Source organism: Tursiops truncatus, chromosome 8 (assembly GCF_011762595.2).
Source record: "Tursiops truncatus isolate mTurTru1 chromosome 8, mTurTru1.mat.Y, whole genome shotgun sequence".
Classification (NCBI taxonomy): Eukaryota; Metazoa; Chordata; class Mammalia; order Artiodactyla; family Delphinidae; genus Tursiops; species Tursiops truncatus.
Window position 1 is genome coordinate 104,056,288 of NC_047041.1, and position 27,578 is coordinate 104,083,865.

Consider the following 27,578-nt stretch of genomic DNA (forward strand, 5'->3'; position numbering starts at 1 on the left):
AGCCAAGTTCAGGGTGAGTGGCGCGGAGGGCACAGGGTGGAGGAAGCAGCAGGGGAGGAGGCGGGCAGGCGGGCGGGGTGTGGACTTTCTCCTGGAGCAGTGGGGACCCACGGAAAGCTGTGGTTACCATCTGAGGGTTTGTGACAGGATCCCTCCGGCCACCGCAGGGTGGGAAAGGGAGGCTGGTGTCGGGGCCGCAGAGCGGTGTGGGATGGCTTTCCTGAGGTTTGGTGCCTTGAGGGCCGGGTGGCCAGAGGGAGCCCCTTCCGCTGCACCCAGTCCTGGTCCTGGAGCGAGCTCTGGGGGCCCTGGCTGCCTGTCTCTGCTTATCCAGGAAGCTTGTCTCCTTGGACCTCTCCAGGCTGAGTCCCCTGAGTTCTCACCCGGGGATTTGGTGACATGGGGCCTCTTCCGGCCCCTCAGAGCACCCTGCCCTCCCAGGCTCCCCTCAGCTGTTCACTCAGTTGATCAGTGGGACTTGTGGGCTGCTGTGTGCCGGGCCCCACGCTGTCCTGGGCTCTGTGGGTACAGCAGGGAACAAAACAGGGTGCCTTCACATCACAGCGTTCCCGGGCGCTTCCAGGGGAAGCAGGTGGTCGCCACCCTCAGAGCCTCCGTGGGAGAACTTTTTGGCCCCTCACGTGAGCGTGGAGGTCGTCTACGGGAGGAACCTGAGGCCCAGATGGAGGAGGGTGCTGTTCCTGGGTGACACAGCAAGGTGATGGCGGAGACAGGACAGAGTCCAGCCTCCTGTCTCTGTCCAGGGTCCCCCACGTCCCCGGTGGGCACAGTCCCTGAGGACAGCGGCAGCTGCGTCCCTGGGGTCGGCAGGCAGAGTGGGCAGGGCCCGGAGCTCCGCCCAGGTGCCCGGCCTCCCCGCCTCTGGCCTCGACATCTCTGCATCTCTCGGGACCGGTTAAGGGCGGTTTGGGCAGCTCCTGGGCTCAAGGGCAGATGTGAAAGTAAAATCTTCAGCAGAAGTGGTGACAGGCCTGTTCACCGCGTTTCCAAGCCTGGATCTGGGAGCTGCTGGGGGCTGTGTGCCGGCTCTGCCCCCCCGCCGGGGCCTGGGCTGCGCCGTCTCCGGGGCCTCTCTGGGGGGTCCTTTTTCCTGTGAGCTGCGGCTCCTCGTGCCTTTCTTGGCCCTTTACATCAGGCTTCTGTGCAAAGCTGCCCACCACGCGGTGGGCAGAACCCTAGGCCAAGGTGACAGACCAGGGGTTTGAGCCATGTGACTTGTCCTGAAGGCCCCTCCTAGTCAGGAACCTGCACCACCCCAGCCTCCCTGGCCCCGAGGACCCCAGTCCCTGGTTGGTGAAGGTTCCCTCGCCTCCCACCCTCGGGGTGACTCGGTTGCGGTCGCCTGGCCCTGTGGGCCTGTGACACAAGCAGGGAGCCACGATGGCCTCGGAAGGTCCTTCTTAGTGCTGAGTGTTTGACGGAGGGTCACGCAGCGCCTCAAGCTTCTAGATATCATCTTCCTGTGTGAGCGTTAAATCTGTGATCTTGTTTGGTGAGGGGGTAGGCCGGTAGCGCTGCCCCATCTTATAGTCGCGTAAGGGGGGTGCAGCGTCCTGACGAAGGTCACCTGGAGGCTGGTGGTGGGACGGGGCAGAAGGGTGGCTGTGAGCACGTTCTGTGTGCCGGGCCGGCCCTGGGGGGTCCTGCACTTGCATTGGGGGCCAAGCTGTGTGGCTGTTAACACCCCCGTTTGACAGGGGGAGATGCACAGTGAGCTTAAGCCCACGGCCCTCAGCCTTTGAGCCAGTAGGTGCGGAGCCGGGGTCTGAGCCCCCTGAGCCTGGTTCCGTCCCACTGGCTGCTTTGTGCCCTCTGCCACTCCACCCCAGGGGGTGGGAACCGTGGGAGCTGCTGTTCCTCTGGGCCCGGAGCCCGTGCTTAGACCCTGTCCCACCTGGGGCCCAGCCCTCGGGGGTCCTGCCCTGTGGGCGTGCACACACGCTGCGGGGCAAGAGGCGTCTCGTCCCAGAGCCTTGGAGAGGATGCAGCCGGGTTCTTGCCTTGCTCTCGGTGGCCCTGAGGTGGACGGGCGCCTCCCGAGGCCCCTCCCCACCCTAGGTGTCCCCTCTGCCCGCAGGTGCCGTGGCCAGGCGGGATCTGTGCTTGGACCAGGCTGTGGTGTTCATCGAAGACGCCATCCAGGTGGGCGGCGCCTGCTCCCGGTGGCTTGTCCCTGGGGCTCGTGGGGACTGCATGATGGCTGCCCCACTGGCCCCTTCCCTCCTGCCATCCTGGGGCCAGGGCTGCGGTTGCTGGACCGTGTGGTCATTGTGGCTGCGATGACTGGGCTTTGGGGCGTGGTCCCCTCGAGTCCCCCTTAAGGAGACACGTGCTGGGTGCTCTTCTGGGTCCCTCGTCCCTCATTTCACTGATTCACCACCTGCCGAGGGCCTGTCGTGTGCTGCCCTGGTCTCGGTCCCGTGAAAGATGCCCAAAGGTGGCAAGACCTTCCCCTGCCTGCAGACAACACACAGGCTTAATCAGGGAAAGAGACTAGAAGCCACCAGTGCCCCACCTGGCGGATGAGGCTGGGGGCGTCCTGCATGGGGACACAGCTGAGGTGGGTGGGGTCAGCCTTGCACAGAGGAGGGGAGACCCTCACAGACAGGGCACAGTGGCATCCAGCCAGCAAGTGTCCGTCCACCTACCGGCCCTGGGGAAACCTTGCAGCTTGGGAGGGTCTGACCCTGCTGGGTCCCGACGAGCCCCTGGTCCCTGTACTGAGTGGAGGTGGACCCTGCGATCCCCAGCCTGTGTCCCCGCCTCGGGCCTGTCGTGGGTGAGAGGGGTGCCCTGCACGGGGCTGGCTGTGCTGTGTGGCACGGAGGGGACCCTCAACGTGCCCCGTGTGACCTTCACTTCCAGTATCGCTCCATCAACCACCGCGTGGACGCCAGGTCTCTGTGGCTGTACCGACGGTACTACTCCAGCACGAGCCAGTGGTGAGAGCGCATGCGCGCGCCGCGGGCCTCCCGCAGCCGGGCCTGGGGAGGGGGCTGGTCTCGGGGGGCAGGCAGGCTCCCCTCCCCATCGGAGCAGAGCCCGGCCCCTCTGTGGTGAGGGTCCCTTTCCAGCACCTTCCGGCCAGCCACGGCAATTGAGCTGGGCGCCGGTACGTGTTATCTGACCACACACACGAGTGGCCACGGAGCAGGAAGTGTGGGCTCCGGCCTTTGGACCCTTCCCGGCGTCCCGCCTGCTCCTCTGCTTCTTTGGCCCCGGCGTGTGGCTGGTTCTTTTGCCTTTTGACCAGTTTCGGTCCCTTTTCCAGGACTCTGAGCTTCACCATTTTCTTGATCCTGGCTTTGGCTTTTATCGAGACCCCCTCGTCACTCACCAGCACCTCTGACGTGCGCTACCGCCCGGCCCCCTGGGAGCCGCCCTGCGGCCTGACTGAGGGCGTCGAGGCACTCTGCCTGCTGGTCTTCGTGGCTGACGTCTCCGTGAAGGTGAGGGGGCTGCACAGGTGCTGAGGTTGGGACCCGCGCCCTCCCGGCCCGGCTGCTGCTTCCTGGGTTTACTTTTCGCGCTCCTGGAGCAAGCTGCCTGTCCCACTGTGCGCCACGGAGCAGAGGCCTAGGCTGCCTCCTGGACAGCTCTCCCCCATCCCAGACCACCGATGGGGGCCGGCCGAGCCATCGGGGGCGCACAGCCTTGCAGGACCCTGGGAGAGAGTGGCCGAGGGTCCGGCAGTGCCTCTGTGGGGAGGGACCCCCGCTGAACAAGAGGGGACCGGACGTCTCTCCATGGCCTATGCTCCCGCCCCGACAGAGGAGAAGCCCGGAGGGGAGGGGCTGCTGTCCCGCCCCCGGCCGTGTGCAGCTCTGGCTTCCTGACGCAGGTCCTTCTAGAAGCTGGAGCTGGGCCATGCCTTGCTTGCGTGAGCTGAGCTGTGTCAGGGCTTCAGAGCTGTAGTGACTTCCCATTGAGACGCAGGGTGTACCACTGGCCACGCCTTCTGTCGCTTCTGACAAACAACAGTGATTCTGATTCCGTTGCTCCAGCCCCAGCCCACGTGCACGTCCACACCCTGCCTGCAGGGCGCCCCCTTGCGGGGTGGTTTGGCCTCTGTGGCCTGACTCCGAGGGACGTGGGTGAGCGTTGGTGCATGTGTGTGTGACTGAGGGCCCGGGCGGTTTCTTATTTCTTCTTTTTTAGCCTATCATGTGGTTAGGAGGTCTGGGGGTTTTTAAACTGGAACTGAAACTGGGTAGAAGTTCTCATTAGCCTGTTTGGAATGGTTGGTCCATTTGGGAAGTCTCGAAAGGTGAGAGAGAGCACGTGTTTTATCTGCAAGCTGTGACGTCCGGCGGGGGTCAGTGATGGGAAAGGGCAGTTAGGTGCCCCGAACAGGTGACGAGCTCCCGCCTTCCCAAGGCGCGTCCCCTGCGCATCTGGTCAGATTCCTAGGCTCTTCCGGAACGATTCCTAGGCACAAGCTACAGTGGTGGTTGGGTAGGCAGGACAGGCAGGGACCCCGTTACCCGTGAGGACATGGGCGCAGCCGGTCAGTGCGGAGCCCAGGGTCACGGGCTGCCCAGGGTCACCCGCAGGCTGGGCGAGGACCGTGGGCCTTCTGACCATGGCTCAGCTTCCTGCTGTGAGTCCTGCAGGGACCGTGCTGCTCGCTGAGGCTGCCTAGCGCCCGCGTGCATCATAGGCCTCAGACCGGCTGCCCGGCCGGGGTCTGTGTGGCCATCCCCGGCTCAGCCGCGTCCCTCTTGCAGAGCTACCTGGTTGGGTGGGCCCAGTTTCGGAAGAACCCCTGGCTGCTGGCCTACCTCGTGGTGCTGCTCGTGTCTCTCGTGGACTGGACCGTGTCGCTGAGCCTCATTTGTCAGGAGGTAGGTGGCGAGGCGACTCTGAGGGGGGCGGCGGGGAGCTCTGGGGGTTGGGGGGATGCAGCTGCCCAGGGGAACGGTGGGCGGGAGTCCCGAGGCCCTGCATCCGTCCGGCCCACCTGCCCGGCTCTGCCCGCCCTCCAGAGCACGTCAGTCACCCACGGGCCAGGGAGCTTTGTCCCCATCTTGCAGATGAAGACACTGAGGCCTGGGGGAGGCGCAGGGCCCTGGGGGCGAGTTCTGGGGTTCCTGCCCTGCCTCAGCCTTGCTGACGACAGCATCTTTGTTCCCCCCGAACACCCAGAAGTATCGCCCTGTGATTTGATAGAGCAGAGCTGGGAGCAGTTGGTTTGGGGACATCCTGAGCCATCAGGGCTGGTCGGGGAAGCACCCGTCAGGTGCTTTAGTCGAGAGAATTTAACATCGGGCCTCAGACAGGGGATGAGCGAGCAAGAAATCGAGAAGGGGGCCCGGCGAACACAGACCTGCAGGCGGCAACCCCCCTGCCCCCCTAACCTGGGGCTAGGGGAGGAAAGGAAGGAGATTGGGGTTATGGAACCTGGAAGCTCAGGGGAGGGGCTCCGAGAGCTGGGACCCTGCCCGCTGGGGACGGGGTGCTGGCTCCCCCAGGAGGCGCGACCACGATGCTGGTTCTGGGGGTGCCGGAGGAGGGGGACGCTGGATGCCCTGGGTGCTGCCGGCGGGAGCAGCAAGATGACGGGAGACAGCGGGCCCCCAGCCCGTGCCTCCCGCCTCCTTCCCGCTAGGCAGCGGCGGCCGATGAAGGAGAGGTGTCAGTGGCGGGTCCTGGCCCAGCTCACAGCAGGGCCGCAGGGCGGTGGAGGGCGCAGTGCCCCCTGCAGCCCCCGTGCCTCCGCCGTGGCCCTGTAGGAGCGCGACAGCACGTGCTTCTCCCTGAGAAGGTGCTGCCGTCTTCGTACCAAGGAGGAGGCCCTCACCCGCCCCAGAAGGCGGACAGACACCAGCCTGACCACCGCCGGCCCTACTTCTGAGTGACCGTCTCACGTCACCTGAGCATCTGTCACCTCAGCACCACCAAGGGGCCTTGCGTGAGATTAGGAAGCGGGGAGGGGAAAGGGGGCCACTGCTGGATACAAACCTGTGTCTGTGTAACTGGCCCGCAGGCCTTGTGTGGTTAGTGGCCCAGGAGCCCAGCTGCCCGCTGCCCAGCCCCACATGCCTTGGGTCCCCTTGTACGGGGACCCAGACTGGCTTTTTATTACTGGAGTTTGGCGGTAATTTTTCACGCTGGACGCAGCCCTCCCTGCCCCTCTGGGCAGCAACATCCCGATCTGTCCTTGGCGATTGGAGCTTGTTTGCCCGCACTGGCCCCCAGCCCTCTTTTCATGAACAGCTGTGGTCCGGCCCGGTGGGCCCAGCGTGCGTCCCTGGTAGAAGCAGCTCGGGAGCGGATGCTTCCGGACCAGCAGGGCCCGGGATTGTGGGGTGGGGAGTGGTGTCGCTGCTCCCACTTTGTCCTAGTGCTCAGAGCCTCTGCTGGTTTTCCCACCCCACAAAGGGCTGTCCCCCTCACCCCCCCGCCCCGCCTCAGGGCCACCAGGCCCTCCCACAGGCCAGCTGCTTCGGGGTAGGTCCGTGGTAAGGCTGGTGGGAGCTGTGGGCCGTGCCCGGGTTGGATGCAGCATTGGTCCCGAGGCTCAGACGGTGGTCCAGGGAGCGGCCTGGAGGGCAGGGCAGGCAGAGCCCATAACCCCCGCCTGCATGTCCGCTGAGGACAGCTGAGGGCCTTGCTTGGGGAGGGGCTGGTGGGTCCCCGCGGGGGCGCCTGGGGGCCGGCTCTGGGCTCTGCTTCTGGCAGGGTGGGCCCCCAGTAGTGGCCTGGGTGGGGCGGTCCATGTGGTTGGCCCCGGGCGTCACCCCCGTGCCTGCTCTGTGGCCACTTTGCCTGTGGCCTGTGGAGATCGGTGCGGGGTGGCCAGGGGAGAGGCTGAGGACATCCACAGACGTGTCATCTGTCCAGAGAGCCTCCTCCTGCTGCCTCGTGGTGGGGGCACTCTGCCCACCCACACGTGTCCTCTCGGACGGTCTCGTCGCCAGACGCCCAGGCTGTTCTCTCCATGGCCCTGACCCCCTGGGAGTCACTACCTTTCTGGTCCGTACAGGGTGGGCCCTGCCCTCTGTGAAGCTCCCCCTGTGGGGCCGTCGCTAGGGGACTTTCCCGTGGAGGTTGTAACACCACACGCCGCCCACTTCTGGCTGGGGCTGGCCCATCACCCAGAGCCGTCTGCACACCAAGCCCAAGGTGCTTCTCCGTGGCCAGCTGCTGGTCTTCAAGAGCTCCCCCGGCCTTGGGGCCTGCAGGAGGACCGGGGCCTCTGACCTGCTCCAGTCTGGTCTTCCCTGTCCTTTTGCACCCGATGGAGTCCTGCTTCCCCAGCCTTGTGGCTGGAGGGTCAGGTCACATGGTCTGCTGGTCAGCTGACAGGCTGTACTCGTGACTGCCGTGGCTGTTTCTCATAAGAGACTAGTTCTCTGCGGATTCGTTGGTAGCTTCTTTCTAAAGGCTCAGAGGCCTAGGCTGTGATTCTCAGTTGATTTAAGCCTCGCCAGGGGCTTAGCTGGCCCTGGGCCGGCTCTCCTTGCGGGCAGGTCACGTGGGAGCGTCTTCCCGCCCTTCACATGTGCTCCCTGCATCCGTGGCAGTGATGTGACCCCAGCCGTCGGGGAGGCCCTCGGTGGGGTGGGTTGGGCGGGGTGACTGCATCTGGAAGAAGCCGTGCTCTGGTCTGTGTCTGACTGCAGGCGAGGGCCCAGCACCCGGGGAGTGGATGCGGCTGGACCTCTAGCTCCTGCTCGGCCTGGGGGACGGGCTAAAAGACTCCCGATATGGGCCCCGAGACTGCAGCTTTCGCCCAGGGGCAGCGAGCGGGTCGTGGGTGAGCTGGGGCCCTGGTCCCTCAGCCTGGGAGTGGGGCAGACCCCTGAGCCTCGCCCGTTCACTGCTGTTTCCTTCTCCCGTCTCAGTCCTGTCGGCAGCCGGGGCCCCTTCTGAGGGCGAGTGCAGCCTGGGGAGGCCGAGTGAGTCCTTGGGACGCTCACGCTGCAGACATTCTGAGGGCCTGCTGTGCGCTGCTGCTGGCGGGGCCTCGTTCTGTTGTGAGAGGGGCTGACGGTACCAGGAAGCACCAGATGTGTGCTGGGCGGGGGGGAATATCGAGGCGAGTGGCGAGAAGGAAGGTCGCCCATGCAGCGCTGGAGGTGGCACTGACGGCGGGACGGAAGGGCCCGGTGCGAGCAGCCTGCTGAGCGGGTGGGGGGGGGCGGGGATGGCGGTGCCGAGTGCGGCGGCCAGTGGGCCAGTGGTACGGGGAGGGGTGGGTGCCCTGGGCCTCCAGGCAGCCCCGGAGGGCTGGGCCAGGAGGCGACTCTATCAGCCTCTCGTTTCTGAGACAAGACCTCCATTAGGACGCATCTGGAGTTGAGGGCTTGGGTTGGAGATTGAACGCGTTGTGACCCTTAAAATCCCAAGGACGGACATGTTCCCTGAGGCGCGAGGCCAGAGGGCGGGGAGGAGGGGGCGCAGGGCGTCCAGCGCTTGGTGGGCACAGAGGAGGCGGCCGGGGCGCAGGGCGGGGCAGCTGCCCATCCTGGCAGGAGGATGGGAGGTGACCTTGGGCTCAGAGGCCTGGCGGTCACTGCAGGTGGGTCCCCTGCCCTTGGACAGGAGGACAGGTTGGCTGGGGTGGGAGCGGGAAACAGGTGAACAAAGGGCGAGTGTCGTTTTGGTTGCGAGTGGCAGGTTGTGGAAACACGTGGTGTTTGTGTCCACGTGGGGGAGGGAGGAAGGGCCCCCGAGGGGAGCCTCTGAGGGGCTGGGGTCCTGAGCACGGGAGGAGGGCTGTTTGGCTGTGACAGGAGGGAGGAGAGGAAGGAGTGTGTGTGTGTGTGTGTGTGTGTGTGTGTGTGTGTGTTCACGTGTGTGTGTGTGTGTGGAGGTGTGGGGTTCCTGCTCGGTTTCTGTGCACCTGTGCACCTGTGCTGGAGGCTGAGGCCCGGAGCCGAGCAGAGGGGCTGGGGGCTGCGGAGAGGAGGCCTGAGGAGCCCCCAGAGGGCAGGACAGCCGGCTTCACAGACATGTGCAAGGCGCCCGGCCGCGGCCAGAGTAGGAGCTGGGTGCCGGAGAGGCACGCTGGTCGCCCCCCTTCCCCGGTGCTGGCGGGTCTGGGGGCTGGGGTTCCGAGCTGGGCCCCGGGAGGGAGCGGGGAGGGTGTTGAGCCTGTGGGGTCAAGGCCGGGCACGCTGGGAGCCCGCAGACAGCCGGGGCCGGGGCCGTCCTCGTGCAGAGCATCGGGCCTCTGGGCCCGCGTGCCGTCCGCCAGCCCGCAGTGGCTGTGCTCAGGGTCCCGGGTCCTGGTCTCTTCCAGCCCGTGCGGGTGCGCCGGCTTCTGCGCCCCTTCTTCCTGATGCAGAACTCCTCCATGATGAAGAAGACACTCAAGTGCATCAGGTGGTCGCTGCCAGAGATGGCCAGGTGGGCCCTGGGGGCAGGTGGGCTGGCAGAGCGGGGCGGGGGCTCCCCTCCCCTGATCTGGGGAGGCCGGTGGGTGGGCGTTTGGGGGTCTCTGTCTCACACTCAGGGCGGCCCCCTAAATGACCTTGCTTTGAGCCCCACCCCCTGCTCCATCCTGCGGCGCTTCCCACCTTGGCTCTGACCCCTCCCCTCCCCGCCATCCCCCACCCCACCCCCATGGCTCACGTGGACGACCCTTCCCCGTCCGGCCCGGGGTAATGGAAGTGACCTTTCCCCTCTGAGAGTCCGGGGGTCCTGGGACACTGCCTCTCCTGGGCCCCTGGGACGCTCCCTGGGTGGGAGGGCGGCAGGTCTGGGGCGGAGCAGGGACCTGGCCCAGGGCCTCGGCCGCGGGGAGGCCCCTGCGCGGCCAGGTCGGCTGTCCCGGAGCCCGCCCGCCCGGCGCTGAGTGCCGCTCTCGCCGCAGCGTTGGGCTGCTGCTGACCGCCCACCTGTGCCTCTTCACCATGTTGGGAATGCTGCTCTTCCCCGGCGAGAAGGTACCGTGCTCTCTGCTCCCTGCGGGGTGATGGACAGCGCCGCCCCTAGCTAATCCGCCAGGTCGTTCTCGGGCCGGCAGAGATGGGGACCAGGTTAGGCTGCCCGCCCACCTCGCCACCAGGAGGTCAGCAGGGGCCCCCCCTGGAGCCCAGGCGTCTTTCTTCAAGTGGCCGCGTCTCCAGGGCGTCTGGCTCCTCGGCTCTGCCTGGCCGCCTCTTCGTCCCCTTCCCAAGCCCCCCTCTCCTGGGCCGGTTGCTTGGCCAGGGCTGTACCTCACTTAGATGGAAGCCCCTCAGACTAGCCATCAGGATGGCTCCTCTCACCGCCCCTGCTTGCCTCTCCAGAGGGCATCTCCCACCACTTCCTCCCCTCCCTGCGTGGGCCCCCTTCCCTCCCAGCCCCTCACTGCTGCCCGGCCCCCAGCAGCTTGTTGCTGTGCGGAGGTGTCACCCGTGGGGCCTGCCTTGCATCTGCCGTCCCGTGTTCTTTCCTCGTGTCCCGGCCGGGGTCACCGTCCTCCTCAGGGCGGGGCTGTCGTGCGCCTCTGTCCTGGGATCCTTCCCGGTGCTTGGCCAGGGCTGGTCTGCAGTGAGGTCGTGGCAACACTTGGGGGTTGTGGCCGTGCTGCCCGTGAGGGAAGACGAAGACCATCCCTCAGACCCCCGGGGAGGAGTTCCGCTTCGCACGTGCACGTGTGTGTGTGTGCGTGTGCGTGTCTCTGTATATCTCTGTGGGTGCTGTGTGTGTGTGTGTGCGTGTCTGGGTGTCGGGGCACCTAGGCTGTGAGATGTGGGACTGGCTAACAGACTCTCAGGCCCCGCGTGTCTGTCCAGTGACCCTGCTGTTCACGGAGCCCAGGACAGGGCGGGTGGGTGCACTGGGCGCGGGGGGCTGGGGTGGGCCTCTGACCGGGAACGCTGAGGGTTCCGGGGTGTCTGCTAGAGGGCTGGCCCTTGGGCGGCAGCCGGGAAAGCGGCTTTGCAGGCTCCCCAAGCGATCAGGTGGTTCTGTGTGTCTGGGCGCCACGCCTTCCACCCACACTGGGTGGAAGGCACACGGCGCGGCGCGTGGAGTCTGGCTGAGAGCGGGCTGGCTGGCCCCCGCGTGGGCCCTCTCTGCGTCTAGGCTGTGACGCGCTCTGCCAGGCTGGCCGAGAGCTGTTCACCCGCTGCAGTGGCTGGGGTCCGTGTGGGTGTGTGGCATCCCCGGACGCTGGCCCTCGGGCCCGCGGGTCCTGCGTTAGGTCCTGTCCGGCCTCAAGCTCGGAGCCCGCTGGGAGGTGATGGGGAGGTGCGGGTCCGGGGCTGCTGAGCCTTGGTGGGTGGTCCTGGCTTGCTGGGTCCCGGGCCTGGGCTTTGGTGGCCTGAGGCCCCGGGCGGCACCTCAGCGCTGCCACGTCTGTTCCGCAGGACGACAGGCGGGACAGGCAGCGGCTGACCTACTTCCGCAACCTGCCCGAGGCTCTGACCTCCCTCCTGGTGTTGCTCACCACCGCCAACAACCCTGATGGTGCGTGACCGGGGTGGGGATGGTGGTGGTGGTGGTGGTGGTGGCGGGGGGCCCGGGCTAGGGGCCTGTTGGGTGGGGGCGGGGCGGGGGTGGGGTCAGCGCTGAGCCCGAGAGCCCAGCTCGGGGGTGGGAGCCCCTAAGGCCTTTTGTGGAGAGCTGGGGACCCGGGTGTGATGCTGGGGCCTCCCTCCTACCTTCCTTTCCTTCTTGATTTTCTTTTTCTCTTTTTCTAGTTTCCCTTCCCTCTCCGACTTTTTCCCTTTTTCTTCCCTTTTCTTCCCAATTCTCTTTCTCTGTTCCGTTCTCCTCTTCCCCTTGTTGTCTGTGTCCTGAGAAGCTAGAGGTGGACGGTGTTCTTTGTGTGGTGATGGATCAAGCTGTGCTCAGCGGGGCCCTTGGTGGTCTCCTCTTGGCGGCCCAAGCCGTGGGGTGAGGCTTGGCCGCACCGCGTGTCAGAGGCCCTGGGGTCTCCGGTGGCTGTGACGCTCACCGTGTCAGGGTTGCTGTGGGGGCCTCTGTTCGCTCGGGCCGGGGATGTGGCCAGGATGGGGTGGTCACGGTCCTCCGGGGCCCAGCTGAGGCCTTTCATCGTGGGCTCGGATGGTCACTGACCATAGAGGCCCTCCCAGGAGGGTAGCCACTGGCTCTCATACCCGGGGAGGGCTGCGCTCGGGACCCTGAGCACCGTCCCCACGTGTCCTGTGAGTCCTCGAGTCACCCAAGGGAGAGCTGAACTTTCAGTCTGGGAGGCGTGGTCATGGGGAAGCCTAGAGGATGAGCATCCTTGAAAGGTAGTGAGTTCCCTGTCCCCGTGGGTGTGCAAGCAGAGGCGTGAGGAGCAGAGTTGGACAAGAAGACCTCCCAGCTCTCCTAACACAGGGCCCTCCTTTCTGTGGAGAAGGCAGTGGTGTGAGACAACGAAGGGAATCAGACTGGACGCTGGATCTGTGGGTGTGTTTTACTTCCTTTAATTTCTTTCAGTGATGATTCCTGCCTATTCCAAGAACCGGCTCTACGCCATCTTTTTCATAGCCTTCACCCTGATAGGTGAGTCTGGGCAGGTCTGCAGGGTCACGTGGGGCAGACGAGATCCCAAAACCTCGGGGCTGGGTGTACTCCCCAGACCCCGCAACTTCACCTCAGTGGACCCCCTGACCCTGCGACCGCGCCTCGGCGGGACCTCCCCAGTCCTATAACTTCATCTCTCTGTGGCCCGTCCGTGGTTTTCATTCTGTGACCACTGATGACTTGTCCTCAGTGCCCCTGCTGGGCAGGCCAGGTGGCGCCCCTGTCCGCAGACGAGGCCCCCAGGCCCCAGGCCCTGTCTCCGCCCATCTGGGCCTTTCTCGCTGCTCACCTTCTTGCTATGCCCGTGTCGGCCCTCTGGGCCCCCAGCGCTGGTGATCCTTCCAGACTCTGCCCCTGCCCGTGTGCTCCCCACTCACCATGGCCTTTTCCTCTCCAAGGGAGCTTGTTTCTGATGAACCTGCTGACGGCCATCATCTACAATCAGTTCCGGGGCTACCTGATGGTGAGCTGAGCTGCCCACCCTGCCCGGCTGTGAGGGGAGCTGTCCCTGGAGGCCTGGCGGGAAGCTGACCAGCGGGGGGCCTGGGGGACAGGGTCTGCAGTGGCCTCAGCACTGCCCCGGCTCCCTCTTGTGGGTGAGGGGGACTGGGCCCATCCTCCCTCCCTGCCCCCCAGGAGGTGCTGTCCCCAGCGCCACCCTGGGGTCCCTCCCCTGCCCCGCCTCCTCTAGAGGGAGCTGCAGTCTTCTTGCAGTGACCCCCAAACCCACCTTGCAGGGGGGCCAGGGACCCCAAATCTGCCGAGAAGAAACGCATACCTTAGGGAATTACACAGCGAGTGGCTATCGGCAGGACCAGCCCTTGTTGTCGGGGACTGTCCCCCTGATGCCCACGGGGCGAGGAGGTGCTCCCCAGGCTGCCGGTGGGCAGGGGCTGCCCGGGGACAAGGGGCTGGGCGGCTGGGGAGAGGGCTGAGCCGAGCCCCTCAGAGCCATACCCTTTGCAGAAGTCTCTGCAGACCTCACTGTTGCGGAGGCGCCTGGGCATCCGGGCTGCCTACAAGGTCCTCTCGTCCATGACGGCAGAGGGAGAAGCCCACCCCGGGGGGTGAGTGTGGGGCTCCAGCCCTCTTCCCCTGGGGCTGCCCTGGGGGGAGGTGTTCACGGGGGCGGGGTGTTTCCTGAGCACCCACTCTGTGCCGAGCTCCCTGCTGGCAGCAGGTTGCAAGGCTCCTTTGGGATCACGAAGACGTCCCTGGGCTCCAGGGTTTCTTTCCATGGTCCTTGCGTCCGAGTTAACTCGTGTGTCCTCGTGACCCACTGGAGATCCCTGGCTCGTGAGGGGCCGTGTGCTCTGACCTGTCCCCCTCCAGGGGCACCCTTCCCACACCCTGGTGCTGTGACTCGTGTGTTGGGACCAGAGGGGCCCTGGGACACACATCGACTCTGCCGCCTGGCTTGGAGGCCGTGTCACTGGGGAAGCTTCAGTGCCCCCTGCTCGTTAGCCACGGGGCCTGTCGGATTGCACCCCTTTCCCAGCTTCAGCTGCTCCTCTCTAAGGTGGAAGATGAGGTCTCGGGGTTTTGGACACAGGAGGACCATGAGACGCTCCTTCTTGGAGGCCCTGTCATCGCCCAGGGCTGCTCAGGCCAGAAGTTGGGGCGCCCAAGGGTGCTGAGCTGGCTGGGCTCACGGTGGGGCGTTTCCCCCACAGAGTCGGGGTGAAGCCCCAGGACTTCCTGCAGGTGCTTCAGAAAGTCCAGCTGGACAGTGACCACAAACAGGCCATCATGGAGGTACCGGTCCCCCTGCCCCCCGCCTTCCCCTGCCAGTGCCTCTGGGCTCTGGGCGTCAAGTGGGTGTCATTTCGGATCAGCCGGGCTGGCCCAGTCGGGGTGGGGCCGGGGGCAGCTCCCCCCTCCTGCCCTCAGCCCAGCTGCTCTGTTGACCTGTGCTTTCCTGCTTTGCAGAAGCTGCATTCCCGCAGTGGGGACCTACTGTCAGCTGACGAGTTTCAGAAGCTCTTCGATGAGTTTGACAAAAGGGTGATTAAAGAGGTAACGGGCCAGACTGGAGTCACCTGCCCAGTGCCAGGGCCACCCGAGGTTAGGGGGAAGTCCTCGGTGTCTGTTGGCATTGATCGTCTGGGTCACGCTTAGTGACCATTGCCAGGACTTGCCTTCCCAGGGATTCTGGTCCTCAGGATGGTACGTGGGAACAGAGATGGTGTGGCTCTTGGGGAGATTTTGTTGACCTCGTGAAATTCACAGACCACAGGGGCTGTTGTCTTGACCCAGAGGAACTTTCCAAACAGTTTTCTCCGTCTCCGTGATAGACTTTTATCCTCTTCCCATGTGTCCTAACCTGCGAGGTTCCTGAGTTTGTCTAAAACCTTTGTTTGTTGTCCTCGACACTGAGTTTTAAAGTTACCGAATGGGCCTCAGCGTCCAGCTCAGTGCTGTGTCCGTAAGACCCTGGACCGCCTGCATTTTACGTAGCAGGTTTCTGGGAGGTGGGGGCGCAGGGTGGGGTAGGTGAGGGGGGTGGCAGAGGTGCTGAGAGACAGCCAGGCTGTTCACAGGCAGACCGTGGGAGCAGCGGAGGGGGCTGCCACTGCAGCCACTTGGCCTTGAGAGGGCCAAGCCGGACTCGAACGGGGACTGGAGTGAAGAGGTGGAATCAGACGTCTCCTGCTGATCGGACTCCTAGCAGCTCTGTGTCACCGTTGAGTCAGTCAGCTCAGCTTCTGTGACAAATACCACAGCCTGGAGGTGCTTAAGTAACAGGGCTTATTATCTCCCAGTCCCGGAGGCTGGAAGTCTGAGATCCCGGCGTGGGCAGGGCTGGGTCCTCCTGAGGCCTCTGTCCCTGGCGTGTAGACAGCCGTCTTCTCCCTGTGTCCTCACAGGGTCGTCCCTCTGTGTGTGTCTCTGTCCCGGTCTCCTCCTCTTATAAGCACCCCAGTCACGTTGGACTAGGGCCCCACCCCAGTGACCTCATTTCCCCCTAATTTCCTCTTAGGAGACCCTGACTCCAAATACAGTCACATCTGAGGTTCTGGGGGTCAGGATGTCAAAATACAATTTTGGGGGATACATCTTAGCCCACAACAAAGGTCAGCTTCTCCAGGTCTTGTGGTCAGCCTCTGTGGCCTCAGGCCCCGGTCAGAGGTGGTTTTCCTAAGAACATGGTTTCCTGAGGTCTTTCCAGGTCACCTGGAGGCAGGCCCTGCTAGGCCTGGAGCTCTGGGCGGTGCGTCCGTGGCATGTCTGTCGTCAGCAGCATCCTCACTGTGGCACCCTTGGGACCTGGGAGTTGGTAGTAGGGACACACAGGCGGACACTGTATGTTAGTGCACATCGCGCCTCTCTTGGGAAGAGGCTAGGCAACAGTGTCTGCTTCCAGGTGACTCGAAGGAAATAGTAAGTATGTACCATCAGGTGCAGATTTTGCAGAAACTGTGACACTGGGTCCTCAGACGGTAGAAGATCAGGAAGCACCTTGCTAGCTGGTGGCCCTCACCCTGGGGCAGGAGGTTTGCTGGGCCCAGGACGCAGCTCCCGGCAGCTGTCATGCGATCCAGCCCTTTTCTGGGTTCAGGCTGACCTGGGCAGGAAGACATCTGGGAAGGCGGGCTCCTTTCTCAGGGTTCGCTCGGTGGGGTCCGCTGGGCCAGCCAGGCTCTCCCTGGGCACTTGCCTGCTGGCCTGTAGGATGCTGCTGGGTCCGGGTCTTCCAAAACCGACTCTGCCTTCCTCTTCTGGCATCAGGATCTGATGATATCAAAAAGGAGGTGCTGTGGTTGCGACTGGCGGAGCAGGGCACATGCTGGGCGCAGACGCAGGGATGGTCTAACACGCAGGCCGCGCCCCTGCCCTGACCACGCCCCTGCTCTGGCCACGCCTTTCCTAGTGTGGTCCATGGGATGTTCTCTCTTCTCACAACTCCCTGGGTCTAAAGTCCAGAATTGTGATTTGAGGTGGGAGTTTGGGTCCTAGAGGTTTGGCGAGCTGTGGTGTTCTTGCCTTGGTTTTATGACAGCCTCTTACCCCGAAATGCTGATTGCAAGGGGGCAGGCAGGTGCTTCACGGACTGTTAGCATGCGGGGGCTTGTCCCAGGTGCCCTGGCAGCCTGTGAATTTGGAATCGCTGCTGAAGAGAGGCGTGCTGCAGGCAGGCTGATACCAGGAAAACATGAGCCTTCCACGAGAGCCCTCCCGTGTGTGGTCAACCCCTGTCCATCAGCCTAGCCTCCAGTACTGGTCGGTTCTTGCTAACTGGTTGTAGAGAAGGCACTGTGCCAGCTTCCGAAAGTGTTTTTGTTTTAATAAGAAGTTTTTTGGGTTAAAAGCGTAGCAGTCATTCATTATAGGTAGTAGAGGAAAATAGAAAACCCCACCCAGCTGTCCCCCTTCCCAGAGACAACCACTGAAATCATTTCAAGGTTTGTGATTTCTTGATAACAAGGTAATCTATGAGTCCATACTTCTTGTAACCATTTAAACATCATGGATAATGCTGATATCTCTCTTGGTCAATATATCAGTCTGGGTCCAAGCAGGAGACAGAAACCACACAGTGGGTTTAGCAGGGGAAGTTTAACATTAAGAAGTGTCAACTGTGATGAAAGAGTAAGTGTAAGATACGAGGAAACTCTGCGGTACCTGAGGGGTGAGGGAGATGCCTAAGGAAGAGTAGAGTTGGGAGGGGGCGTCTTCCCCAAGGCCAGGGTTCACACTCCCTTGGAGAAGTTGTGGTCCAGCCCACAGGGTGACAGAGGCGTTTGCCAGTTTGCCCGGCCTGGAGCTGGTCTGCAGTCACTGGGCAAGCAGGAAGCCACCCTCTGGGGTTCAGCAGGGTTGGGTGCGGGTGCAGAGGGAATTGGTACCTAATTCTCTCTGCACCCGCACCGTACTAGTGTGGGCAGGTGCCTCTGGGCACCAGTTCCCACGTGGAGGACTGTGGGAAGATTGGGAACGTTCTTACTGGGTCAGGCTGTGGCTGTTGTCACCAAAGGACCATGCGTCTGAGTGTGGGGCTGGGTCAGAGCTCCATGGGTGTCCTCATGCCACTTGAGATGTGGCTATCGTGACAGAGAAGCTGAGTGTTTAATTTGAGCGGATTTAAATTTAAATCAAGTGGCCACGTGCAGTGAGCGGCCCCTGCGTGGGACAGCGCAGGCGCGGTCCAGCTCATGCTGCGGTGACCGCCCTGTGCCTCTGTCCTGGCTCTGGGGGCTGCCGAGCATGGGAGTGCTGGTTCTGACGGGTGTCTTCACGTTAGTATTTGTTGCCTAATTGCCTTCCTTTGAGTTCCACTCCAGCCTGGTCACGGTGTGTGAGGTCCCTTCGTTCTGTGCCGAGTTTTCATAGTTATTAGCTTGTAATTTATACGTGTATTTTCACATGGCGCTTTGCATACATTTAAGACGACTGTGTGATAGTCCGTCCCGGGTTACTTACAGCATCAGTGGCCGTCTGGGTTATTTCCACCTCTCTTGGTGTTAGAAAGACTGTGATGAACATCTTTGCGCATAAAACCGTTACTGTGTTTGAGACGATTTCCTTAGGCTGGAGAGCCTGGGATAGGAAGTAAGGTAGGAAGAGGTCAAATCCCAGGATAAGGGGGTACAGGCATCGTTGGGCCCCTGTGGCCATGGCCACCTCCGGCATGTTTCTGAGCGTGTGTGTCCCCCCAGCACCCGCCGCGGCCCGAGTACCGGTCTCCGTTTCTGCAGAGCGCCCAGTTCCTCTTCGGCCACCACTACTTTGACTACCTGGGCAACCTCATGGCCCTTGGAAACCTCGTGACCATCTGCGTGAGTGAGGATTTGCCCTGGCGTCTCCCACCCCCTATATCTCTCACTTGCCCTTCCTCCTGGCTTCGGGGCTGAGTTGCCGTCCGCTCTGGCTCCACAGGTGTTCCTGGTGTTGGATGCACATGTGCTGCCCAAGGACCGTGACGACTTCGTGCTGGGGGTGAGCTTTCCAGCCGTGCGGGGTGCTGGGGAGTTAGCGGGGTAGAGGGCACAGCCGCCCCACCTGGGGCCCCAGGTCCCTGGGAAGCTGGGCTGTCCTAGTGCATCACAGGGACGGCCCAGGGGTCGGGGTGCCGGCCATGGGAGGGCAGCCGGGAGCCCGTGCAGAGCCCCGGGTGAACCGGCGTGCGGGCCGGACGGCGGAGGGAGAGTTGTGTAGAGAGAATTCCTTTCCTAACATTCTGAGGTCTTGTCAAACACCTTCGGAACTTAAAAACAATTTTTCCGTTTTGGATTTTAAGCAAAAAGCTGTACACGCCGTCCCTGCCCCCATAACGCCAGACCTTCACAAAGCATGTATTTTAAAGTTTATTTTAATGAAAAATATTATGAGTGATATTAAGTTGATGAAAACCATTGAACGTTCTCTAATTATATAAGAAAAGCTTGATTTGTCCAATTAAAAAGTGACACATCAGGTCATGTATGTTAAACACAGGGTTAAACTTACAGCATCAAAATTGAGGAAATGGCTTCTTGGCCTGCTGTTTGAAATTCCTCTATTTTACACTTAAAATCAAATTTTCTACTTTCCTAATTTTTTTTTTTTCTTCCTGGATTCGACAGGAATTGTTCAGTCTCCTCTGTGTGAATAACATACTGCAGAGGTGGCTGGTTTTTATTCCTGACAAATGTCAAGTGGGATACAGCTGACCTGTATTTCATCTCTTTTAACAATAGTTTTTCTTTTCTTTTTTTTTGCGGTACGCGGGCCTCTCACTGTTGTGGCCTCTCCCGTTGCGGAGCACAGGCTCCGGACGCACAGGCTCAGCGGCCATGGTGCACGGGCCCAGCCGCTCCGCGGCATGTGGGATCTTCCCGGACCGGGGCACGAACCCGCGTCCCCTGCATCGGCAGGCGGACTCTCAACCACTGCGCCACCAGGGAAGCCCCCGGACAATAGTTTTTTAAGCACTTGAGTCAGCGTGATTGCTTATGAGAGACTTCTGGTCAGATCAGTGCCACGTAGGGTTCTTGAGGTGACTGCAGAATTCCATCCTTTTACGCCCCTTGATAACTGCTCATAATGTTTATTCTTCTGCCTTTAACGGTGATCTCTGTGTAGGTGTGAATGAGACAGCATTGGCTAAGAATATAGAATTTAGACTGGACACTGGACAAGGTGACCCCATGCCCCCCATCACCCCACTGCGACGTAGCCCCCTTTAAGGGAAGAGCTACTTGATACTTACTGGCTTCAAAAAAGACAGTGACCCCATAGCCTGAGACCAGCTTTGCTGATGAGGCCTCCTAAACACATCCCCCAGCGACTGATGCTGCTGGGAGCCAGGAGGTTCCATCAGGGAAGGACACTGCCCGGTGTCCCCAGGAGATTGGACCAGAGGGGCCAGGTTGGAGGCGGAGACCCCCGAGGAGGTGTGGGTGACCCAGGCCCTGCCAGCATAGAAATGATGTGGGGTTGGGAGACACCGGGCGCGGGGGGGTTGAGGGCCCGTCGGATGGTGGGGGGAGTCTGGGTCGGGGGATGCAGACGTGTGAATTGTTGTTGAAGCCGTGCACGGGGTGCAGGTCACCCCAGGAGAGGCTATGGGTCAAGAAGGGGGCTCTGAAGATGCCCGTGTCTGGAGCTGCGGGGGCGTCGGGAAGAGCAGCCCAGGGGAGCAGAGGAGAGGGTCACGTGGCTCCGGCAGGGGCGGGGCTGTCTGTTTCCCGGCCAGCCCCCTTGTGCCGCAGGGCGGGGTCCAAGGGGCCCTGTGGCGTCCAAGCCGCGTGGATCTCTCCTGGGCCCCATTGCAGTGGGGGGCGGGGCAGGGCGCGGGGGCGGCACCGGGACTGAACGCCGGGTCCGCTTCTCCCTTTTCAGATTCTCAGCTGCGTCTTCATCCTGTACTACCTGCTGGAGATGCTGCTCAAGGTGTTTGCTCTGGGCCTGCGGGGGTACCTGGTCTCCTCCAGCAATGTGTTCGACGGGCTGCTCACCGCCGTCCTGCTGGTAAGTCCTGCGGTAAAGTCTGAGACGGGCCGAGGCGCGCTCTCGGGCGGGCGGTGAGCGCTCGGCGTCTGGCCGGGCCTGGGGGCCGCGGGCACTGGGGCTCCCGCCTCCGGTGACACAGGGGCTGGCCTCCCCCGGATGAACTGCTTGGCGGGCGGCTGCAGGAGGCTGGTTTCTGCTGCATCTGCGCATCGTGGGTGGAGGTGTGCAGCGGTGGCAGGCTGCCTCTCCTGACCCTTGAGGGAGGCCCGGAGGGAACCCGCAGTCCCCGCTGGCCAGTGGGGCCTCGACGTTGGTGAGGGAGGGGCAGGGGTTCTCGGGCACCGCGGGTCTCGGGTCTCGGGACACCTTCCCCAGGGCCTGGGGGAGTGAGGAGCCACGCCTGGTGTGCGTGTCACTGCAGCGATATTGGCGTGACACGTATTCGTATCTGATGGATTCGAGCCGTGGGCCCCTGGGAGCAGGAGGGAGACAGCTGACCGAGTAGCTTCTCCCGTGCCCGGGACTCAGCCGGCCCTTCCCGAGCCCTGCCCTTCGTGTGTGCAGCCCGACGCCTGAGGCCGGGTGTCTTTCTCAGCTGCAGGATGTCCCCACGTGGCACCCGCCGTGGGGATAGGACCCCCTGGTCCTGATTTCTCCCCGGAACCCCCTTTGGGGACAGCGTGTTAGAGCTGCCAGTGGGCCTTTGCCGTAGCGAGCTTCTTTTCTTTTGTGATTAAAGGTTTTGGAGATCTCAACTCTGGCTGTGTACCGCTTCCCACACCCGGGCTGGTAGGTGACTGTGGAGGACCCAGGGAGGCCTGGCTAGCGCCCCGGGGAAGGGTGTGCGCCCGGCTTCCGGCCGCTGGCCCGGGCAGCTCTAGAGCCAAACGCCCGACTGTCGGGGGGAGCGGCCGCGGCTCCTGCCCTGCTGAGGCCTATGGGGACAGGCCCCTTCTCATCGTAGCCGCCTTCAGAAGGGTAGCGTTCCCAGAGCCGGGATGGGAAGCTGTGGAGCTGCCGCTTGCAGTGCCCTGGCTCAGCGCCCCCTGACCCCCACCCCAGGATGGGACACGGGGCCCAGGTGTGCTGGGGGCCAGAAGCAGGGAGGACCTGGGGGCACTGGAATCGGGCTGGGGCCCTCCTCTGGTTGGAGGCCCTGTGACCTGGGGTTGTCACCTCCCACTCTGGGTGTCAGTTCACCTCCCTGTAGATGGCAGGGATGGCCCGGGGCTCGCTGAACTCACGCTGCCACCAGTTCTAGCCGCGCAGAGCGATGGACATCTGGCCAGGGGTCCCAGGGCGCCTCGTGGTGTGGCAGCCTTGGGGTCTCTCTGCCCAGAGTACAGCCGCCAACAAGCACGCGTGCCGACCTTGGGCCCTCGGGCAGCCCTGGTGTCTTGGTCCCTCTGCTGGGCTGCTTCCGTCTCAGTGGAGCAGCTGGGAGTTGCCCGAGATGGGGGTGGGGCCCCGGGAAGGGTCTGTGTCGGGAAGACGGGGGCCGTGCGGTCCTCAGCGGGGACCTGCGCCCTGGGAGCAGTGGGGCTGCTGCACCACCCGGCACCTTGGGGCCGGCTCCCCTTGTTTCTCAAGTGCGCTAAAACCCGCACTGGGGAGGCGGGGTGAGCTGGGGTCGGGGGGTAACATCTTGGGTGAGAATGGGTTTAAATTTAAATAGAAATGAGAGGCCAGTAAGGCCACGAGAGACACCAAGGGGACGGGGTCAGGGCTCGGGATGGCTCAGAGGTTAGGGAATGGGGTCAGAGGATAGGGGATGGGTCAGGGCCCCACCTCTCCCAGCTCTGCTGGGACCTGAGCTGGGCATCCGCAACCTCAGTGTTCTCCCGTGTAGGAGGGGGGTTGGGTAGCCCTGCGGCACTGCGGCGGGCTGTGCCCTGGAAGGTGTTGCCGTGACCGCCCTGGGGCTGCAGGCGTGGGCGGCTCAGGCTCTGCCCTCCTGTCACGATGCAGCTTCTCCGGTTGGCGTTGGCTACGGGGCGCGTTCCCGGCACTTCTGTGGCTCTCTCTGAGTCCCTGCGTCTCTGTCTCTGGACCACGTGTCTCCCGTCTGCCCCTCGCTGGCCTCCCGGGCTCCCCCAGCCCATCTCCATGTGTCTCCGCAGGAAGCCGGAGGCGCTGGGCCTGCTGTCGCTGTGGGACGTGACCCGGCTGGTGAACATGCTCGTAGCCTTCCGTTTCTTGCGCATCATTCGCAGCATGGAGGTACCGCCCCCGCCTGCGCGCGCCGTGGCCTTGCCCTGGGAGTGGGTGTGCCAGGCGAGCAGGGACCGGGCCGAGCACTGTCCACCCTGCCCGCCTGCCCCCGCCACCTGGGGCCCTTCGGGCTGCGGCCCCGCCCTGCACTGCGGCTGGGCCATGCTGGCGGCGGTTGGAAGTATGAGTGTCCAGCCCTGTTTTGTGGGGGTGCAGGCAGGACCCGTGTCGGCCAGTTGCAGGGGTGGCCTCGTGCTCCTTGGGGTCCCTGACCTTTGCAAGGAACTGGTATGCTCCCAAGCGTCCCGCGCTTCTGAAAGGCCTTCGGCACGGGCTGCTGGTGGCTACTGGTGCTCGTTTCCAGGACCCCCAGAGCAGGAGTGGGGCGGCCTGTGACCGTCTCTGAGCCTCGGTTTCTCTTAATGTTCCCACCCGGAGTAACACCCACCTTGAGGGGAGGGGAGGGGAGGCGGGTGCTCAGGCCCGGCTCCCACCTGGCACGGAGCCTCCCGTCTGCTTTCCTAAGCACTTTTCAGGAGGAAAGGAACCAAGGACATCTGACCCCTTTCTAAGTGTCCAGGTCCTTCCCCTGTCCATGTCTGTCCTTCCTACCAAGCTGTGCTCCTGGCCTGTCAGGGGAGTGACCTGTCACCCAGGGGTATTTCCCATCTGAAGGTGGCTCGGGGGTCCTGGGTGCAGAGAGGGGCTGCTGCCCTGAGGCCTTCACACACACACACACACACACACACACACACACACACACACACACACACCCCTGTGTGTACGCAGGCATGTAATCACACACACAGCCCCACAAGCACACATACAATTATACACACACACACGTAATCACACATCCACACAACCACACGCGTCATCTCACAGATACACATGACTGTACACGTGCATACACCGACACGGGTATATGTGTAAGCACACACAATTGTACACACACGTGCCTGGAATCACACACATACACATAATCGTACACTAGAGCACACACAACACACGCGTATACAAGCACAACTGTACACACACACACAAATAATCACACGCGTGCACTCACACACATGCGTGATCACCTGCACACACATGCGCACATGCGTGTACATGCGTGCACAGAAATCACATGTGCACACACGTACAGCACGGTCCCCGCCTGCTACCATCCAGCGCTGTGTTCTCCTAACTTACCGGGTGGGGTAACCAGGCTGCTTGGAAAGGCCTTCTCCGGGGCTCAGGGTAGCCTGTAGCCGGGGTTCCCGATGGGGTCTCTGAGGCCCCATCTCAACCCTGTCACCCGGGGCTGACTGGCCATCTCCAGACCAGGGACGAGCTGACCCCGCCTCAGTGGGTTGGTGGGCAGTGTGGGCCGAGGCCCTGCACACCATGGCTTCACCAAGGGTCTTGGACTTAGACCCATCTGAGGCTGGGTGGGTGGAGGTATCTGCAGGGAAGGGGGTGTATGCATCTGCGTGGGTGGGTGTATCCAAGTGTGAGTATGTATGGGTGGGCACAGAGGTGTGAGTGTGCGTGTGCACAGGTATAGGTATACAGGTGTGTATGGGGGCCTGTGGGTGTGTACAGGTGCGTGTACAGGTGAGGTGTGTATGGGTGTGTGTACAGGTGTGTGTACAGGTGAGGTGTGTATGGGTAGCTGTGGGGTGTGTGTACAGGTGTGGGTATACAGGTGTGTATGGGGGCCTGTGGGTGTGTGTACAGGTATGTGCACAGGTGAGGCATGTATGGGTGGCCATGGGTGTTTGTACAGGTGTGTGTGTGAGGCCTTGGGTGTGTGTGTACAGGTGTGTATGGGGGCTGTGGGTGTGTTCAGGTGCGTGTACAGGTGAGGCATGTATGGGTGGCTGTGGGTGTTTGTACAGGTGTGTGTGTGAGGCCTTGGGGGTGTGTGTACTGGTGTGTATGGGGGCTGTGGGTGTGTTCAGGTGCGTGTACAGGTGAGGTGTGTCTGGATGCCTGAGGGGTTTGTGTACAGGTGTGTGGTTTGGGAAGTCACCAGTCTCCTCCTGCCTTTCCAGGTCAGCGTTGGGTGGTGGGCGGGTTGGTGTCACCTCAGTGGGACCAGGAGGAACCGGGTCTTTGCTTTCTCCCCGTCTCAGCTGATGGCTGTGGTGGCTAGTACCATCCTGGACCTGATCAGAAACATGCGGGCTTTCGGCGGGATCCTGGCGGTGAGTCTAGCTGCCTGCGCTGGCCCCTCAGGGGAGCGGAGCTGGACTGTTGGGGAGCCAGGGCTCAACAGGAGGCTGGCGGCCTTCGGAAGGAGGGTCCCTGTGTTAGGGGAGCGGGTGACCAGGGCCCAGGAGGCACAGGGCGGGGCAGGAAGCCAGAGAGAGGAGCTCAGGGCTGGTCTGGCTGGAGGCGCTTCCTGACCACACTCCTTCCCGAGCCGGAGATCCTCTCGGTCACTTCTGAATCCCTCCTGTGTCCTGGGCCAGGGGCCACACTGAGAAGATGAAAGATGTAAGAGGCACCAGGGACCCCTCAGGGCCCACAGAGCCCCCAGTGGGGTTTGGTCAACCATCCTTGCTCAGAGGGATCTGGGGAACTCCCAGTCACTTTTGCTGAGAGCCGTGATGTCCCCCCGCCACCCCTGGGGTCAGCCCTTCCCCGCCGCCGCTGTTGACTACCCTGTGGCCCAGGCGGGGCCGGGCCCGGTGAGCAGGGGCCCTGGGTGCCGCTACAGGCACGAGGCCTGGAGGGCAGGAGGGCAGGTGACAGAGCCCTGCTGCTTGTTTTGGACAGTGAGGGGACTCCTGGGGTGCTCGGGCTGTCGTGGGATGCTAGAGGTGGCACCTTGCTTCGGGCACTGCCCCCCAGACCCCTGTTTGCACAGTGGAGGAAACTGAGGCCCAGAGGGGGCTGGGTTAGCCTGGGGTGTGCGCCTCTTCCCTGCACCCCTCCCCCCCACCGGGCATGCTGGGGACAGGTCAGGGGCGGCCAGCAGCCCCTTCTCTGACTGTGGCACAAGGCCGCCCAGTGGTGTGCTCAGACGTCTCCTGATGGAGGTGGGGAGAGTGGTGGGACTTCTCTGGAGGGACCTGGCCAGCCCCCGGTCACCCTTCCATGGCACACCGTCCCCTGGCCCTCGCTGCCCTGTTCTCAGTGGAACCCTCTTCCTGCCACACCAGCCCTGGAGGAGGGGTAGACAGCCTCCGTTCTTACGCCTGGGCCCCCGGTTTATCTTGGGGCTGCCCACCGTGGCTCCTCCCCGCTTCCCTCTGGCGCGGGTGCCTGGGAGCCCCAGTGTTCCCAGGAAGGCCAGCAGTGCCCGCAGTTGGGAATCCCTGCTGGCATGCCGCCCTCGCAGGCCCAGCCTGGCTTTGCGGGGGTCCCTCCGGGGGTGCTGACAGGCCCCACCTGCCTCCCTAGGTGGTCTACTACGTCTTTGCCATCATCGGCATCATCCTGTTCCGAGGTGTCATCGTGGCTCCTGGAAACAGCAGGTGAGGGGGGTCCGAGGTGCAGAGAGCGCCCCGCCTCTGGGGGCGCTGGAGCCGCGGGTGACGGCGCCGGGTGGGGGGGTGGAGGGGTGAGACGCAGCTCCCCAGCAGGGAGCCAGGAGGCCCCTTTCTTCCTTGGCCTCTCCACCCGCCCGCTCCTCACCGAAGCCCTCCCTCGAGCCTGCACTGAGGGTGTTTCCCGTGCCGGCTCAGAGCCCCCAGCCGTGCCCCTTTCTGGGCCTACAGGCCAGGCCGCACGCCGGCAGGGGCCGCGTCCAGGGCCAGGCCTGAACTATAGGGCCGAGGGCCCCCCCGGGCCGGCCGCTGGCCGTGTGTGTCCACAGCGTTGGCCTCCTCGCCGCCCTCAACACCTCCGAGGTTGGGGGCCGTCTCCCCTTTCCCCCGCTTCCTCAGGGGCCCAGCTGGGTCCACGCCGAGCAGGGGCCGCGGCGGTGCCAGGGCGCCCGGGTGTGTGTCCTGCCCCCGCCTCCCACCGACCTGGCTGGTGCCCCCCCAGCCTGGCCCCTGACAACGGCTCCGCGCCCTGCGGGAGCTTCGAGCAGCTGGAGTACTGGACCAACAACTTTGACGACTTTGCCGTGAGTCCTGCGCCCCCCCACCCCTCGGGACCCCCGCCTCCACCTCCCACGGCCTCCTGGACCCTGCATCTGCTGCCCCACAGGCCGCGCTGGTCACTCTGTGGGACGTGATGGTCGTGAACAACTGGCAGGTGTTCCTGGACGCCTTCCGGCGCTACGCAGGCCCGTGAGTGACCCGTCCTGGCGGCCCCGGCCGCGGCTCCGCGCGGGGTGCGCGTCTGGGTCTGCGCCTCCCGGGGGTGGCAGGGCGCGTGCAGGAGCAGGTGGCTTCTGGGGGCCGTGACAGCGGGGCTCGTGGGGTGACAGGGCTCAGCCTGGAGCTTGCAGAGCTCAGACCGGCTCCCGGCCGCTGGCCGAGCGCCCCTGAAGGCCAGGCTGGGCCAGCTCGAGGGCGGGAACGGCGATGGCACAGGCGGGGCAGCAGGGTCGGGGGAGCAGCCGCGCTCGGCTCACGCGCGGCCCCGGTGGCCTCCTTGTTCTCCGCAGGTGGTCCAAGATCTATTTTGTGTTGTGGTGGCTGGTGTCGTCCGTCATCTGGGTCAACCTGTTCCTGGCTCTGATTCTGGAGGTATCAGCGACCCTGCCCGGGCTCTTCTCAGTCGGAGTTGCTAACTTGCTGATGGGGGCCCACCCGGAACTTGGTCCAAAGAGGCCGTGCTGGGTTCGGGCAGCCCTGGTGGGTTCAGGCTCCGTCCTCCCTTGGGGCTGCTCGCCCTGGCTGCTGGGGGCCTCTTGGAATGCTCCTGACCTTTGACCTGTGGGAGGGGGGCTGGAGGAGGGCTCTCAGGCATCTGCTCCTGTAGGAGCTGGTGGCCTTGGATCCTGGTGTCCAGGGTGGACTTCTCAGCCAGGCCGACACTGTGGGATTGGGGTAGGGGGA

At 63.4% G+C, this 27,578-nt stretch overlaps 1 protein-coding gene across 4 annotated transcripts in view; it reads left to right on the forward strand.

The window, feature by feature from the left end:
- The window catches only part of TPCN2 (two pore segment channel 2), a 31,878-nt gene that overhangs the window by 2,338 nt on the left and 1,962 nt on the right, over positions 1-27,578 (forward strand). The window contains exons 2-23 of one of the 4 annotated variants that reach the window (XM_033861342.2): positions 2,099-2,163; positions 2,887-2,963; positions 3,293-3,470; positions 4,749-4,865; positions 9,269-9,375; positions 9,842-9,914; positions 11,325-11,424; positions 12,406-12,471; positions 12,891-12,955; positions 13,459-13,559; positions 14,166-14,247; positions 14,422-14,508; positions 18,150-18,269; positions 18,370-18,429; positions 20,314-20,442; positions 21,164-21,213; positions 22,545-22,644; positions 24,756-24,827; positions 26,029-26,102; positions 26,617-26,698; positions 26,782-26,864; positions 27,185-27,266. In XM_033861342.2, coding sequence (XP_033717233.1) covers positions 2,099-2,163; positions 2,887-2,963; positions 3,293-3,470; positions 4,749-4,865; positions 9,269-9,375; positions 9,842-9,914; positions 11,325-11,424; positions 12,406-12,471; positions 12,891-12,955; positions 13,459-13,559; positions 14,166-14,247; positions 14,422-14,508; positions 18,150-18,269; positions 18,370-18,429; positions 20,314-20,442; positions 21,164-21,213; positions 22,545-22,644; positions 24,756-24,827; positions 26,029-26,102; positions 26,617-26,698; positions 26,782-26,864; positions 27,185-27,266 — 1,970 coding nt within the window. Of the gene's footprint in view, positions 1-2,098; positions 2,164-2,886; positions 2,964-3,292; positions 3,471-4,748; positions 4,866-9,268; positions 9,376-9,841; positions 9,915-11,324; positions 11,425-12,405; positions 12,472-12,890; positions 12,956-13,458; positions 13,560-14,165; positions 14,248-14,421; positions 14,509-18,149; positions 18,270-18,369; positions 18,430-19,756; positions 19,866-20,313; positions 20,443-21,163; positions 21,214-22,544; positions 22,645-24,755; positions 24,828-26,028; positions 26,699-26,781; positions 26,865-27,184; positions 27,267-27,578 lie in introns of those variants that run through there. The other 3 variants (XR_012333639.1, XM_033861343.2, XR_004527696.2) reach the window with 3 other exon arrangements.